General features: G+C 38.2%; 3 protein-coding genes and 1 long non-coding RNA gene across 10 annotated transcripts in view; 1 reads left to right on the top strand and 3 right to left on the bottom strand.

The window, feature by feature from the left end:
- Positions 1-7,066, bottom strand: part of LOC105273427 (dual specificity protein kinase splA) — a 31,447-nt gene extending 24,381 nt beyond the window's left edge. For all 5 annotated transcript variants that reach the window (XM_011315854.1, XM_011315859.1, XM_011315855.1 and 2 more), the window contains exons 1-2: positions 6,560-7,066; positions 4,265-5,175 (exon numbers count right to left, since the gene is read on the bottom strand). In XM_011315854.1, the coding sequence (XP_011314156.1) occupies positions 4,265-4,293 (29 nt within the window). In that variant the 5' untranslated portion in view covers positions 4,294-5,175; positions 6,560-7,066. The remainder of the gene's footprint in view (positions 1-4,264; positions 5,176-6,559) is intronic.
- A 1,027-nt stretch (positions 7,067-8,093) lies between these two features.
- LOC105273424 (ankyrin repeat domain-containing protein 39) lies at positions 8,094-13,947 on the bottom strand. Of its 3 annotated transcripts, none has more exons than XM_011315853.1 (4): positions 13,656-13,947; positions 13,292-13,582; positions 12,682-12,906; positions 10,743-10,865 (listed from the first exon to the last, which is right to left on the bottom strand). In XM_011315853.1, exons 2-4 carry the CDS (start codon positions 13,371-13,373, stop codon positions 10,843-10,845), a joined length of 330 nt encoding a protein of 109 aa, XP_011314155.1. In that variant the 5' UTR covers positions 13,374-13,582; positions 13,656-13,947; the 3' UTR covers positions 10,743-10,842. The 3 variants fall into 3 exon arrangements, with proteins under 3 accessions (XP_011314153.1, XP_011314155.1, XP_011314154.1); XM_011315852.1 differs by lacking the exon at positions 10,743-10,865 and adding an exon at positions 12,464-12,604; XM_011315851.1 differs by lacking the exons at positions 10,743-10,865; positions 13,292-13,582; positions 13,656-13,947 and adding exons at positions 8,094-8,591; positions 9,119-9,294 and having other exon boundaries at positions 12,682-12,770.
- On the bottom strand, positions 10,984-12,586 carry LOC105273423 (Formation of crista junctions protein C3E7.05c). Its single transcript, XM_011315850.1, has 3 exons — positions 12,497-12,586; positions 11,733-12,336; positions 10,984-11,438 (listed from the first exon to the last, which is right to left on the bottom strand). Exons 2-3 carry the CDS (start codon positions 12,211-12,213, stop codon positions 11,083-11,085), a joined length of 837 nt encoding a protein of 278 aa, XP_011314152.1. The 5' UTR covers positions 12,214-12,336; positions 12,497-12,586; the 3' UTR covers positions 10,984-11,082.
- LOC105273426 (uncharacterized) lies at positions 13,872-14,384 on the top strand. Its single transcript, XR_892899.1, has 2 exons — positions 13,872-13,955; positions 14,251-14,384. It is a non-coding gene; the product is annotated as an uncharacterized lncRNA (long non-coding RNA).
- The last annotated feature ends 17 nt before the right edge of the window (positions 14,385-14,401 follow it).

Here is a 14,401-nt window from a genome sequence, read left to right as displayed (position 1 = left end):
TGGGGAGGATGGGGAGGATGGGGAGGATGGGAAGGATGGGGAGGATGGGGAGGATGGGGTGGATTTTATCGGAGGGGGTTGGTGATACCCTGAGGAGGAAAGGGGCAACTCATGGACCGCATATCGACCGGTCTACGAAGAACGAGCGTCAGCCGAGGACGGAGGTCAAGGTCGGTAAAAGGTACCACGCCTGCTCTCTAGGTTGTACATGCACATATGTATCCGTCCTATATGTACGTCCGCCCCAGCCTGCCAACAATTGGGCTCGGCCACGCGTAACATCTGCTCTTATATACACGCATGCACAGAAAACCAATTTTCACGATAAACTGCCAATTCGCCAATCAACCGGGTATTGCTTTCAATATCCTCCTCTTATTCTATCATTTCTACTATTTCTTAACCTCCTCCAATTATCTCTCGGTGTAATGAGACGCGTGACGCACGAGTACAATAATTATTAAGCCCTTTTTTTGAGGAATTTATCAATTGAGTGAAAACACTGTTGGATATGTGTCGATAATTTCATTGTTGAGGCAGAAAAATTATTTTAACGAACCGCATCACTGATCTAATTAACTGCATAATTTTGTCAATATCCTTATCACGACCGCGATATCAATCACCCCGATAGTGGAACAATTAATTAAATTTCGAGAGACAGGGGATGGAAACGACTGTTGTGGAAAAAAGATTGGGGCACCGTGTTTGGGTATTTATTAGAGTTGATTTCTCAATGTTCGGTTTTCTTTACATGCGACTGTAAAAAAATCTCATGTTTTTTACTTTTAATTTGGAGAGTTATTTTGTCCGAGAAAATAATCTTCTTAAATGTGATAAGAGAATTCTCCCAGTGAGCCAATTTAGAGAGAAGCGACTGGAGAGGGATAAAAGTCATGAATCAAGATCATAACCATCCCATGAGCTATTATGACCTGATAATTCCGGCACTTGGTGATAAATGAAATTTAACAGGATGACATAACAACTCGGAGGAGAAATTATACCATTCTGGTCTGATCAGTGTCCAATATTTCAGAGCACCTAGGGTTCGATAATAGAGATAACAATCTCAATCTGAATTCGCAAGGCAATACTCGAATAAAATGACGTAACTCGTGTCAATAGAGAATTTTTCTCTCATAAATTGAACGTTTAGTGATAAATAATTGATAGTTCAGTGGCTGTATGAATTTTATTGTTTCGTTACGTAGTTGTTGCCATTGAGTTATGCAGGTGCGTATAATGAGTGTGTGTAACAGTGTTACGCACTGATCTCTAGGTAACACTCAAAGTATTGTCCCTCTTCCACTTGTGGATACTCATCACCACTAACATTCACAACTCTCAATACCTCAGCTAGTTAACTACTTGAAACATCGGGCCTTTCACGCATCAGCCACACCAAACTTACCGATAGTTTTCTTGGCCAACACTTATTATCACCTCTACACTTCGCGTTTAATTTACAGAGTTGACTCGACACTTGAATCCGATCGTGATTCATTACGCTGAAACTTCACACGTTTGTGCCGACGTTGGCGAAAATTTATATAGAAATGTTTCCGGTTTAAGCTTACCCGTGCCCACTGACCATTTCAGAATTCTTTCATCACATCGTTTACCATTTTTATCTATTGAAATATATCCACGGTCAATTTTATTATTTAGAATTATTCATTTTTATTGCCGATTTCTCTGGTTAAATATCGATTACAGATGCAATTATCACGAGCCTTTTTACTCATTCAATTTATTTCTGAAGTAAGTCCTTTGTAAGTCGTGTCCGGAGTTGAAAATTACAAAACAATGGCTTTTAAATTTAATAATTTATGAATACGGAACTTGAGTTGAGTAAGAATGGAATCATCAGCAGCGAGATATATTGCCGAAGAATCATAAAATGTCGGATGGGTAAGGATATTTTGCTTTCGGATATTGCCACACACAAGTGAGAATAATTATATAAACTCTTCAGTTAATTGAGGACCGGGGACATCACCTCTTTCTCGTTAAAATTTCTCCTACTTCCCCGGGTTATTTTTCGTAGTAAGTTTTCAGCTCAGAAACTTCTAAAGCTTAAATGGCTAGACGAATTAAGTGAAGAGTACATTAGAGCTAGAGAGTTATCAGCCCTGATAATGTAAGAAATTCCGGTTTTCCCAGTCATTAAAGTCATACCGAACGTCAATTTAAAGTGAATTCCAGAGCAATTGCTTTGATTTTTTGATTTTCAAGAAGTATTTGCGTATCGTGTTGAGAAATAATAAATGGAATGGAAATATTGATATCAACTAAAACTCCTTTCTTCTAACAAATGATTTAAGTATCAATTAAAAAATGAAGAAAATTCCAGTGTTCTTTTAATTAATCATTAGACTGCTGGAAAATGATAACTGGAATTTTTAACAACAAAGAGACATGAAATTTCTGGCCGATTTTTAATTGAATTATCCGTTAATTTCATGAATATTCAAATAATTCTCTGTTTTCAGGAGCACAATTCATACAATAATTGCCCTGAATTTGAATTCTCAGTCTATAAAAAATTCAATAGTATTAAATGTAGAATTCTTCCGATAAGTCTGAAAATTCCAGTTTCCATTAAAAATCACTGACCATTTCCATGAAAACGCCAATTTTCTTGAATTCCAAATTAAACAAAGAAATTTAGTAACTGTCTTGAATTGAAATGGAGATGAATAATAGAAGTTGATTTAATAAAAAATTCAGATAACATTGTAATGGGGATTTCAATAAATCTGTAACCCTGCAACTTTAGCCGCGATTTATCAATAATAAATGACGCGATTTCGACAGGATTTTCAGTGTGAATTTATTGTTAATAATTGGACTGATAATTTTTTGGTTCAATAGTTGATGGTAGATGGAACGCGGTCAGGGCGGTATCTCGGTAAAGAAAGTCAAGGCAACAGCTATTTTTCCAACGTTCAAAGCTACAGAATCGTTTGAGACGGATAGCAAAGTCAAGTCTTATGCTGCGTTGTTCCAACTTTTCTGTGAACGGTTTGTCTTTCTTTTTCTTACGAATCCCCAACCATTTACTCGTAACTTTTTAGACTTTACGTATATATATAACCGCGGCAACACCGCGGGCGACGAAATATTCTCCTGCCCCGCGCAAAATTCCGTCAGTCATTGGCTATTGCTAATCTACACTTTCCTTCGTTCATCATCGCTTTGTTATTTTTTCGTCAACCACCATTTTTTTCCCCACCATTCTCATTTTTACTGAAGTCACACGGCAGCAACAAAAAATAGAAATGAAAACAAATGGTGAATATTCGTGCGTTGGAAAAATGTAAAAAAACAGCTATCAAAGCAAACTTTGTCAGCACTCTAAATGCCATACTTGCGGTTACGCGTTAAATGATAGGAGTAAAAAAAAATGACTACAGATATATTTAATGTATTCTTTGTTACTGAAACCAGTCCAAGAACAAAAACTTAATTTTTAAGGAAAGCCAAGTGCTTTTGCCTTTTTATCCTCAATGAAAATCAGTAGTCAAGTGGTGACATGATGCATGCTGAATTTAAAATTTGAAAAAATAATAAAATATCGATCGATCGGTTGGACGCGAAAGACGCTTTTTTGTAGCTCATTAAATTTCCGACAACAAAGGTCTTTTGATGTTTTATTTTTCAATCAATTATGATTGAGATAAAAGTCTCACTTTATCACCTAGCAACACAGTTATTATTTAATAAACAAATTTAATGGTTGGGAGGAACGATCGGCAAGTCCCTTCAAATCCCAATTGAGTCATGAATAGATAAGTCGAGCCGCGAATATAGTGAATCATTAATTTCTGTGATTCAAAAATTGTCGACTGCTTCTATTCCAGAGTAAAAAAAAAAACCATCAAACACAAAATTCATATCCAGGCCAAGGTCCTATATCTATTTCACCTTCAAACTCAACTCTCTCTACGGCGTTAATATTTGACCAGCAGAAATCACCAGGACAAAAGTCAAGAATAGGAATTCAGTAGTAAAGAGGCAAAAGATAGCACGTGAATTTGGCCAATAAATTTTTCAATATCTCGAAATATAAATGAGATGGAAATATTTTTATAAAAAAAAAAACATTCTTCCGGTTCTCATTGCTTTCCACAAAGGTCTTGAAAAATATCGTTATCTTGTTTCAATTGCGAGATTTTTCTCGAGGATTCGACTAGACAATACGTGTACCTCACTTTTACCTCTTCTGGATAAAATAAAAAATTTCACTGTAAACACTCACCCTGCATTTTCAGCGGCAGAAACTGACATGTGCGTCCTGCTTTCATTGGGGGTGGACGTAGTATGAAATTTCCGGGAATGCTCCGTTTTTAAAAAAAATCAGCACCACAGTATAAAAAATAAACGGGCCAACTTGCTACTGAATCCACACCTTTCACGACCAAAAACCAAAATCCAATAAACCGTTAAACTAAAGATAAATCACAAAACGAAGAGTTTTTCCACGTAAACAATCCTTGGCACATTCACATACTCCGAGACTCAATTTTTTTATCCCCGAATTAATATTAATACCTCACAATTCACTTGGTATTTATCACAGCCGCTAATCAACTGGCATCACAACGAGATAAATCACCGAAACCATTAATTACTCGCGATAAATGAATTAATATGGCGAATTACTTGGTTTTCCACTTTTGCACGAATATATTTATCACTGAACAGCTGTTTATACTCTCTGAGCTTCACAATCCTCGGAATAAGAGGAAGACTCGAGTTTTTTTGTTTTTATAATCTTGTCGCACACTCTGACGTACAACCCCCACCACCACCACCTTCGGTATATCCTTTAAAACCTAATCGCTGCCACAATAATGGAATATCCTCAGTAATCTGATTGTTTACTGTATCATTTTGGTGTGTAAGGCAGCGGTGGCGGTTCTCTCACGTGATCTCCACGTCTAATTGATGCTCCAGTGGTGGCGAAGGTAATCCACTTGTCCAGTGCTAAAATATCGGATTTAATGGGATTTTGGTGGTGATGAATTGATCCACTGGATGGGGGAAGGTGATTCAGTCACTTTGGGGTATCCACTGTTGAACAACTGTCTAACTCATGGATTAGCCCTGAAAGGCGCAACTCTCGTGGTCCCATTTGGATAGAATAATTCTCTGTAGATCCTATCAATTCTGAAAATATCACAAACATTGTATTTCAATATTAGATTAAATTCCATTCTAACGATACTATCCAAAAATTATCATATATTTCATCCTCGATAAATCGAGATTGTGGTATTCTTCAAAATAATTCATGTTTCACAACAAAATGCGATAGAACGAACAATTTTGGAGTTTATCTAATCTATGATAAAGTGTAAACAAGCGGCTAAAACGGGTGATTTTACCGTTGAAGTGATTCTACTATTAATCGCCCCTCGGAGTCACTATTGACATAAAATTTGATTTGAGTAAAAAATGTTCTGTGCCTTTGAAAAATTACGAAAAATGGTAATAATTGGTGATTATCGTCGCCATTATTTAAGAGCGAAGTGGGGGAAGATAACGAGTTAGCAGGAGTCGTCGAAATATTGAAGAATGTCCACTTGAAAATTTCACCTCACGTCCCCAAATTTCCACGATAAATACGCACAATTACTGAAAAACTTCCATCTCGGCACATATCTACAGTAATAAATTCCCCGAAATAATCTTCACGCCGGATCACTGGGTTCTGTCTCCCGAGGTGTGAAGAGGGTGCACAATAATGCCCCGAACGTGAATTATTATCACATGACGACCAAAAATTAGACTCGACGGAGGAGCAATCTCACCGATCTCACTAGTTGTCATAGCGCAAAAATTCATTTCTTTTCGCCGGTTTGCGTAGGTTATGGACAGTTTCCCATCGAAAAACACAGCGGGGCGCCACACACACGAGATGATTTAGGCCTCAACTCTTTCGCATCAGGGACAACACCAACTCCCAAACCTCAACACCACAAAACATCCAACAATTCTCCAATAAATTTCAAGTCGAAACCACGCTCACCGCTTCAAAATCCCGCCCCCCCAAAAATAATCCCCATACATCCACAAAATCAATAGAATGAAGTAACAACGATTAATCCAAATGGCTACACTTTCGTCATCTCTCACGCATTCTCCTTCTCCCTCCCAGTGAAAAACAAACAACTCACTCAACTACATGAAAATGAACCGAGAATGATCCGAGAATAAACGTAAAACACATGGAAAAAAGACCATGGAAAAAACATGGAAAACATGGAAAACGTGGAAAATATGAGAAATATGAAAAGAACATGTAGAGATTGGAGAAAAATCATGGAAGAAATCGTGGACGTATTATGGAAAAATTATGAAAAAAATAAATGGAAAATAACAGAGATTTAGTTAGAGCCTCACGTGCACAGATTGGCCCCGACTTCTAGCCGTTTTCCACCAATTTACTTCTACTCTCTTGCTCCTTCTCTTCGCGGCACAAAATGCGTACGTGTTATGTGTGTATACGTGATAGCACCGCGTATAAGTGTATCCACACGAAATGAAATACCTCGGTGGTGTGTGTTGGAGTGCGCGCGCGCGCAGTCTCTCGCCTCCTTCCTGTGTGCTCCAGTGTACGTGTGTGCACTTGATTAGCCGTGTGACGTCACGACACGGTTACATTTCTCGGGCGATTGTCACTTGGTATTTTTTTCACTCTCAAAATGTCCCGAATCCCCTCAATTCTCACAAACTGCGCCACCACCCTCGAGCCACCAACATTCGTCCCCAACCGATCTTTCAATTCCTATTGTTCCCAAAAAGAAAAAAAAAAGAGAAAAAAAAGAAAGAAAAAAAAAACACTGATCCAACCAACGGAATCCACGAAAATCCACTGTTAAACTTAATACCACTGAATAAACACTTTTAACGGATACATAACTGTGGAGATGAGATTGATCATTGGTTTTGGGAGTAGCTCGAGTTTTTTAGTACGTATTTTTCGGTGAGTTTCGACAATGGGGCCCCCCCGGCAATCGTTGAAACGAGTGCGAACAACTCGTGGGGTCTACACGAAACAAACTGATCAACGCAACGAACCACAAGTAAAATATCACAACGCACGCTCGAGGGAATGGCTGCGAGAGGTGGCGCCAGGGGCTTATCGTCCTCGGTTAACAGTGAAAAATCACGACGAGGGGGTTATTACGGTTTGCGTACACCTGGGGATGGGGCGCGAGTCCCTCCGATGGCCGGCGATGGTGCTCGAGAATGGACGATGTACCACCGAGGTTGCCCGAGCTCGATTCAATATCAAGTACAACTCGATATAGCCGGGTGGATACCGTATGCAGGCTCGGCTTTGAACTTTGGAGAACTTTGTTGAGAGCCACCCCCTCCTCTTCTTCATGTGTGTGTGGCCATGTGCTTCGCTCGGGAGGTCACACGCGCTCCATTCCACGGCGCGCCATCTTGTGATCGGCTTTAAAGAGCGGTTTCTTTCAAGTTGGGAGTTCTTCGGCTCAAGTGGAAATTCGCGCATTTCAATACAAATCCTCTAAACAACACGATTCAAATACAAGAAATACACCAGGAAAAAATAGCCTACACATCCAAAACCTGTTAAAACTCACCCAATTTAATGGAACATAGGAAAAGTTTAACATGGATCCATTTTTTTGCGCTCCATTTCTTCAGGGATTCATTTTAAAAACAAAGCGTATTCTGCCTCTATGCAGAATTATATTTAAATAATGGAGGTAAATAAAACAACACTTTTCTGCTCGAGTCGATGGTGAAATATTTTATAATAAATGCAATTGTAATTCTCGCATTCTCGCATTCTCGCCCTCTCACTCTTTACTCACGGAATATACTATTTAGTACTTGCATTCTAATATACTATTTTGTTTTGAAGTCGAAATCAGCCGGTGCCAAAAACAATTGCTTTGTGTTTACAAGTTTCCGGGGTTTGTTTACTACCGATAGAAATCCCATCGGTACCGCCTGAAACTGAAAGTATACCAACAGAACCGAAACCAATAGTGGATTCTTTAAAAAGATTATTGAAGCGTGGTGAATAAAATAGAGGTTTGAGTCAGCTGTTTATTTTGAGTTCAATATATATTTTTTATTATGAGTAATTTAATATTTGAAAATTTGGTTTTTGTGGTAGAAACATTTTACCAGTTAACTTGAGTTTTTCCTGAGGAGATCAAGCGCAGTTCTTCCCTTGTTGTCAACAAGATCCTGATTTGTTCGAGGTGCGAGGAGCTCCCAGGTGGAGGTCGAACCAGATAAGGCAGCTCGATGAAGGGGAGTGTAACCGTCCGAGTCCTGGATATTCACGTCAGCTCGGAAATTGAGGAATAGTTGAATTATTTCGTCATTTCCCTGAGTCGCTGCTCGGTGAAGGGCTGTTGCCCTACCGCAACGGGTCATTGTATTCACGTTGGCTCCGTAATCTAGAAGTATTTTGCAGACTTGGAAGTTTCCTGATCGTGCGGCGTAGTGCAGGGCAGTGTAGCCCGCAGAGTCCTCCTCGGCCGGGGATGTACCTTTCTGAAGAAGTTCCACCACGCGGCTCATGTCGTCCGTTTGAGCTGGACAGAGAATTCAATAGAAGAATTAAACCATTGACAGGGGGCTGCTGCACCGCAGTCTTAATGATATTATTCAAGAAATTGGTAACGAAAATCATTCGCATCGATCACTCTGAATACGATTTTTTGGAAAATATTTGTCGAGATCCCCTCGGAATTAATCAACAAAACTAATAATAACTCGATAACATAAATAAAGAAAAATGATTCTGTGGAAATTCTTATTTATCACAACTCTTAAATAATCTACAAATATTCTCGGTAGCAGTTATCTACGCTTGTGGGTGAGTCACGTAATTCGAGTTTATCACGATAGATTTTGTTTTTCTCAGTGCTGAAAGATATTGAAAATATAATTAACATCTTCATCAATTAACTAACATCAATTCACACCAGAAATTTCAATTTTCGTATTTTATTAGATATATTTCAAACATCGAATGAATCAATTTGAACGTTCGTAAAAAAAAACAAGTCAAGTTCGGCTGACTTCTTTATCACTCGGCTACTGAATTTAAATGAATTACCTGCATGCCATATTCCCCTCTGGAAATCCATCTCTGGAAGACTCTGGCAGACACTCGAACCCGAAGATTTACAGCATCCATCGTGGTCGTGTCCTTGATGCTCCATTTTACTTTATTGCCGGATGAAATTTATGAGTTTTCTGTTTTTTCCACTATCCAGGCCACCCCTTCAAACTCTTTCTCATTGAAAAGGAAAAACCAACATCAGCCCTCACGTGTCATTTCACTTATCATTTAGAATACGTTTATTCATCTCATTTAGTACTTGAAATAATCAAACAGTTTTCACAGTCGATGGAAAAAAGTATCTCAATTATACATTTCCTATTTAATTTTCTTAGGCCGCCAATAACTTCACAGATCATGTAAGATTATCATAAACTGTCATTTTCTTATATTTATTCGATATTATTGCTCTGATGGGGATTAATAGACAATAAAAAGGCTATTCTCATCACACAAAATAGCCAACTTGTTCTCACTGCCATATTTATCTCTAAATATCATTAGCTGCACTTGTTACACTTTCTGTTCCCTTTATTAACGAATCAATTAAAATTTCTAACGATCATGTAGTGAATTTCTAATCTTCAAGTTGTTACAAAAACTCGGTACAAATTCAAAATACAAGTTTAGTTTGTCTCTTTGATCCCACAATATTCAGTTTCCAATGGAGTAATACATAATTGACACTTCAATCATGTTCATTCTCTCTATTCTAAAAAGATGACAATGGGGTAATAAAATCAGCGATTTTTATAGAGAAAAAAAAATTATAAAATGAGGATAAAAAAATATATCTATCGGAATGACGTTACAATACAATAATTCTCGATCACATCATGATTATCCGTATTAAATTCAGTGGTGCATCGACAAACATATAGAGTGCAATCGTTGGATTACAGGGGGGGGGGCAGATGGGGAGATGGGGGAATAATAAAAAAACGTAATTCCCATTGTTTCCGGTTTTTAAATTTCTCTCTGTAATGTCCACAGTATTTCTGCCTCTCCAGTGCTGGAAACAATACGATAGCCGAGCTCAGCCAGAGCATTTATAACGGCTATCGGTGCTCCTGAAACGAAAGGATTGCGTTTTTTTTCTTTGCTCTTGTTTTTGTAACGAGAAATGATCGTCAGCAATAATAGTGATATAGCGCAGCTAAACGGTGTAATACGATCTCACAGTGATGACTGATCATTGAAATAGCGTATTTATTATTCAGAGAAATGATAACTAATAAATAAATGGATATTGTGCAGATAAAAGCCACCACCAGAACAAGCAAAGCACAATAGTGAATTTTGTAGTTGGAGTGAAAGGGAGGTAAAGATTTTTAATCAGGTGATAAAAAATCAGTTTACCTCACCCTCGTCTGTGATTTAAAAACGAATGAAACATCGAGTGAACGGTAACTAGGGCAGATGACAGCTGAATCCAGTTAAGAAAATTGATTATTTTATTGAACCTTTTATCATAACGCCATTGACGACGTCAGCACCTGAGTTCGGAAATCGTTTGACCAGTGCCACTATTTCATCGTGTGTTAATCCAAAGACAGCGGCGTCTGTTGCAAATGGCGATGCTTTCACAGCGATATAATAAAAATTCTCGTTCCCAATAAGGCTATTCAATTTTTCCGACATCTTTACGATTATCACAAACTTCCTTTTGAAATATTTCAGCTATTATTATTCAATACGATGGTTTTTGTTTTCTTAATTTAGATCCCGTTGTCTTTTAGTTCTAAAAGAAAACAAAAGTCAATATTTAAATGTTTAAAATTTCTCACGTCGATTTATTCAACGTATTTATTCTCTCTAACGCGATTATTATTTTACAATGGAAACTGTTGGAAGAGTAATTGCATGAAAGAAACGCTTTATTCTCGCTTGGGGGCTTTAACATGTCATGATATTTAAAATAATAAAAAAATGAATGGAAAGTATTAAAATAGTGGAAATTATTGTTTTATGTCGTAGGAACTCTCTGCCATGAGTCTCTGCTCACGTTCCTCTTTCAACTGCATCATACGTGACTCATGTGCCCATGTCTCTTCACTCCTCGCTTTATCTCTCTCGTATTCCCACTGATATCGTTCTAACTCCAGGGCTTTACGTCGCAACTCCAGTTCTGCTATTTTCCGTTGGGCCCTTTTCTCGAGTAACTGCTCCTGGAGGATTTTCGTTTGCAGGGGTGAGTGGACACCCGATTGATTTAAATGTGGCTCTAGATTGGATACAGATGTGGCTGTGTGGGAGCGATTCATGTGATCTGATTCAGATTTTCGCATCGGCATTTTCCGATCGTCAACAGCAACTAAAAATAATTCAGTCATTTTTTCCCCTTCAAGAGTACGAAAAAAAAAGACATACACAAAGAAATGGATAAAAATTTGAATGGATAACATTTTATTCCCATTCATTTATTTTATTCAAATTCCAAAAATCATTGAGTAGCGAAGGGCGAAATTTCACTCCTTTTGAGTATTGCTTAGATAAAGGAAAGAATGTTGATTTTTAAAATATTGAGTGTCTTCGTTAAAATGTTTATCCATCAAAAATGGCGCTATTGAGAAAATCAACAAGGGAATATTACCGAAAGCAAACATACCAGTATGGATCTGAACCAGAGGATCTGTGCTCCTGGCCTGACCCTGATGATTAATCCCATGAATGTCATTGTGTCTCCCATCCCACCCACCATCGTCATCCCCATCCTCACTAAATGTCATATTCTGGGCAGGATCATCCTCCTGCATCTGCTTCTGTCTATTCCACTCGTCGATATCCTCGAGGTCTGCTTCAGTCAATGCACTGACATCCAACTGTCCAATCTCTTCGTTACGCTTTGTCCAACCCTCTGGCAGCTTAGCACCCAGAAGACGCGCTCTGTTGACTCTTTTGCTCGTGGAGACGCGTAAGAACAAATTCTTAACGTCCGGCGATGCCTTATCACACCTCGCCAGATGCTTCTCCATTCTTGTTGCATTTTGAATGTAGGAACGATGACAGAATTTGCAGAATGCTGTCACCGTTGTTCCATCAACTTTTTTGTTGTAGTAATTCCATACTACTCCTCTCTTCTTCACCATTTTGATTTGTCTTCTCTTTTTGGGTAGATTATGTATTGGATAAGCTTTCTTGTTAGTGGGGCTGAGGTTCTTCCTTTTCTGGATTTTTTGTTATCTCCACACTTAGACAGTTTTCAATGGGTACTACAATGAAATATTCACCACTCGTACTGTTTTTAAAATCGAGACAATTACGGCTAATGAGGTTAACTTATTAAATTCATTTGAACGTGGATACTATCACAGACGAATAACATAAAGCGTGTCTTTCAAATTTTTTTTTTTTCAGTGTCACGTTAATTACCTTAATTGGGATCTTATGGTAAGTTGATAATTGTCAACAAGTTCAACAATGAAATAGATCTAATACGGCAGTTATTGCACTGTTAAAATTTTGACAAGGCCAATTTTTCTAAAATCATAAAAAATAGTGTACCTCTTTTTTAAAAAACTGTTGATTAAATTCAATAATCTTTATGGTAGACGTACCTGGTTTAACAATGGGCTCTGGCTCAGGCTCGGAGAAATCTTTTCTCATAGTCCACATGTACTCATTATAATCCTGTTTAACACTTGTGCTGGATGAGGCAACAACCTTGTATCCAAGTACCTCAAGTGCCGTTAAGATTACACAGGGATGTTGGAGGTAAACTATTGTCGAGTCGTCGCAGTATCCACCAGAGGCAAAACGAGTCAATTGCTCAATGTCCGATGCTAAAATAAAATTCAAAGTCATCATAGAGTCGTAAAACATTAATTGAAGATATTTTATATGAGTAGTGAAGGGGCAAGAGTCTATTTTCCATCACTTAAAAATCCTCGAATAATCTCAGCACCGAGTAGTTCCATAGGAACATCCAACAGGACATTTTACCGGGGAATTTCACCTCACAATTACTCATGATCCCTCCACTACTGGTTACTTGTCAAATGCGACAGCTTTCTCATGATAATCACCGAGACAACTTTGACAGCAACGAGTGCGACTACAAACTAGACTAATAAAAAAACCGAAAAAAAAAAAGAAATTTCAAAAATAAATAAAATGAAAGAGGTGGTAAAAACGACAATGAGAAGTGCAGAGTGAATGAAATGGTACCTTTTAGACCAGAAACGAGTACTCTCCAGGGATACCTGTGACTGTAGGACGCAAGGTTACCACGTACCAGAATGTATGGCATCTGTACCTTTTTTCGTTTTCAATTATATGTTTCGTAATACAACTGTAATGACACATGTAGATTTATGAATTAAATAAAATCCACAAGTTATTAATGTTTAATCTTCAAACATGGAGTGATGTAATCAAATTCCATGAGATTAAACTCTACCAGAGCATGAAATATCTCCAGATATTTGAGTCAATGGTGAAAGCCAGGTGACGTATTTACTGTGGAATTATGAATACGAGTGATTTAGATGTTCAGTAAAGTCGCTGTTGGGGAAGCGATATGGGTACATACGTAAGGTTTCATCCACGACTCGATAAACACTGTTACCCCGGAGAAACAATACTAGTGTGTGTGTTTATTAACGCAACTACAAAACGGTAATTCCCTGCAGTTCACATGTATGCTACAACTACACTAATGACTACTGAAACCATACTAGCCATCCTACTGCGTAATAGGAACTCAATTTGTCATATTTTTAACACAAATAGCATCTCTCTGATGCTGTTATTCTTCTGTCAAAAGCACCCAGTCACATTGCAAGTGGAAAAATTCGTTGCAAAGAACTTTTCCAAGTCTCTCAAGTTCTCGGTAATAATGATAATAAACTCACGTTAAACGGGACGTTGATTTTTTTTCCTCAACATTTAGGTGGGGCTTTTTTCCTCTTTCCACGATTTCTCCCAAGTTCTCGTGGATTTTTAATCGATTTCCTCGATGTCAGGGGAGGGGGGCTTTTTCGGTCCTGGGAAAATTACTCGTGGAAAATTACGGCAAGCTCTTGGTATCAACCACGCGTTTATCGATCACAAATGTCTTGCCGCCAAGCAACAAGCCATCTTGACGTCACTGTGTCATGCACCGAAAATTCTCTTTTCATGGAAAGTGGACTTTACCTCGGACATTTTTGCGCACTGCCGCACCTGATGAGATGCAACGTCAAACAGCCCTGGAATATTCTCTCTGATATTTTTTCGTATTCCCTTCAACGGGCACCAGGGCACGGTTTTTTAAATTAAACTAGCTTTTCAATACGT

Source organism: Fopius arisanus, unplaced genomic scaffold (genome assembly GCF_000806365.1).
Source record: "Fopius arisanus strain USDA-PBARC FA_bdor unplaced genomic scaffold, ASM80636v1 scaffold00005, whole genome shotgun sequence".
Lineage (NCBI taxonomy): Eukaryota > Metazoa > Arthropoda > Insecta > Hymenoptera > Braconidae > Fopius > Fopius arisanus.
This window is presented reverse-complemented; position numbering and strand designations above follow the sequence as displayed.

Coding starts and splice junctions, on each gene's coding strand:
- LOC105273424 (XM_011315851.1), bottom strand. CDS start 9,224: ATGGAGCATCAAGGACACGACCACGATGGATGCTGTAAATCTTCGGGT. Junction 8,592..9,118: donor GAGGGGAATATGGCATGCAG/GTAATTCATTTA, acceptor TTCTCTGTCCAG/CTCAAACGGACGACATGAGC.
- LOC105273423 (XM_011315850.1), bottom strand. CDS start 12,213: ATGGTGAAGAAGAGAGGAGTAGTATGGAATTACTACAACAAAAAAGTT. Junction 11,439..11,732: donor TCTGGTTCAGATCCATACTG/GTATGTTTGCTT, acceptor AATTATTTTTAG/TTGCTGTTGACGATCGGAAA.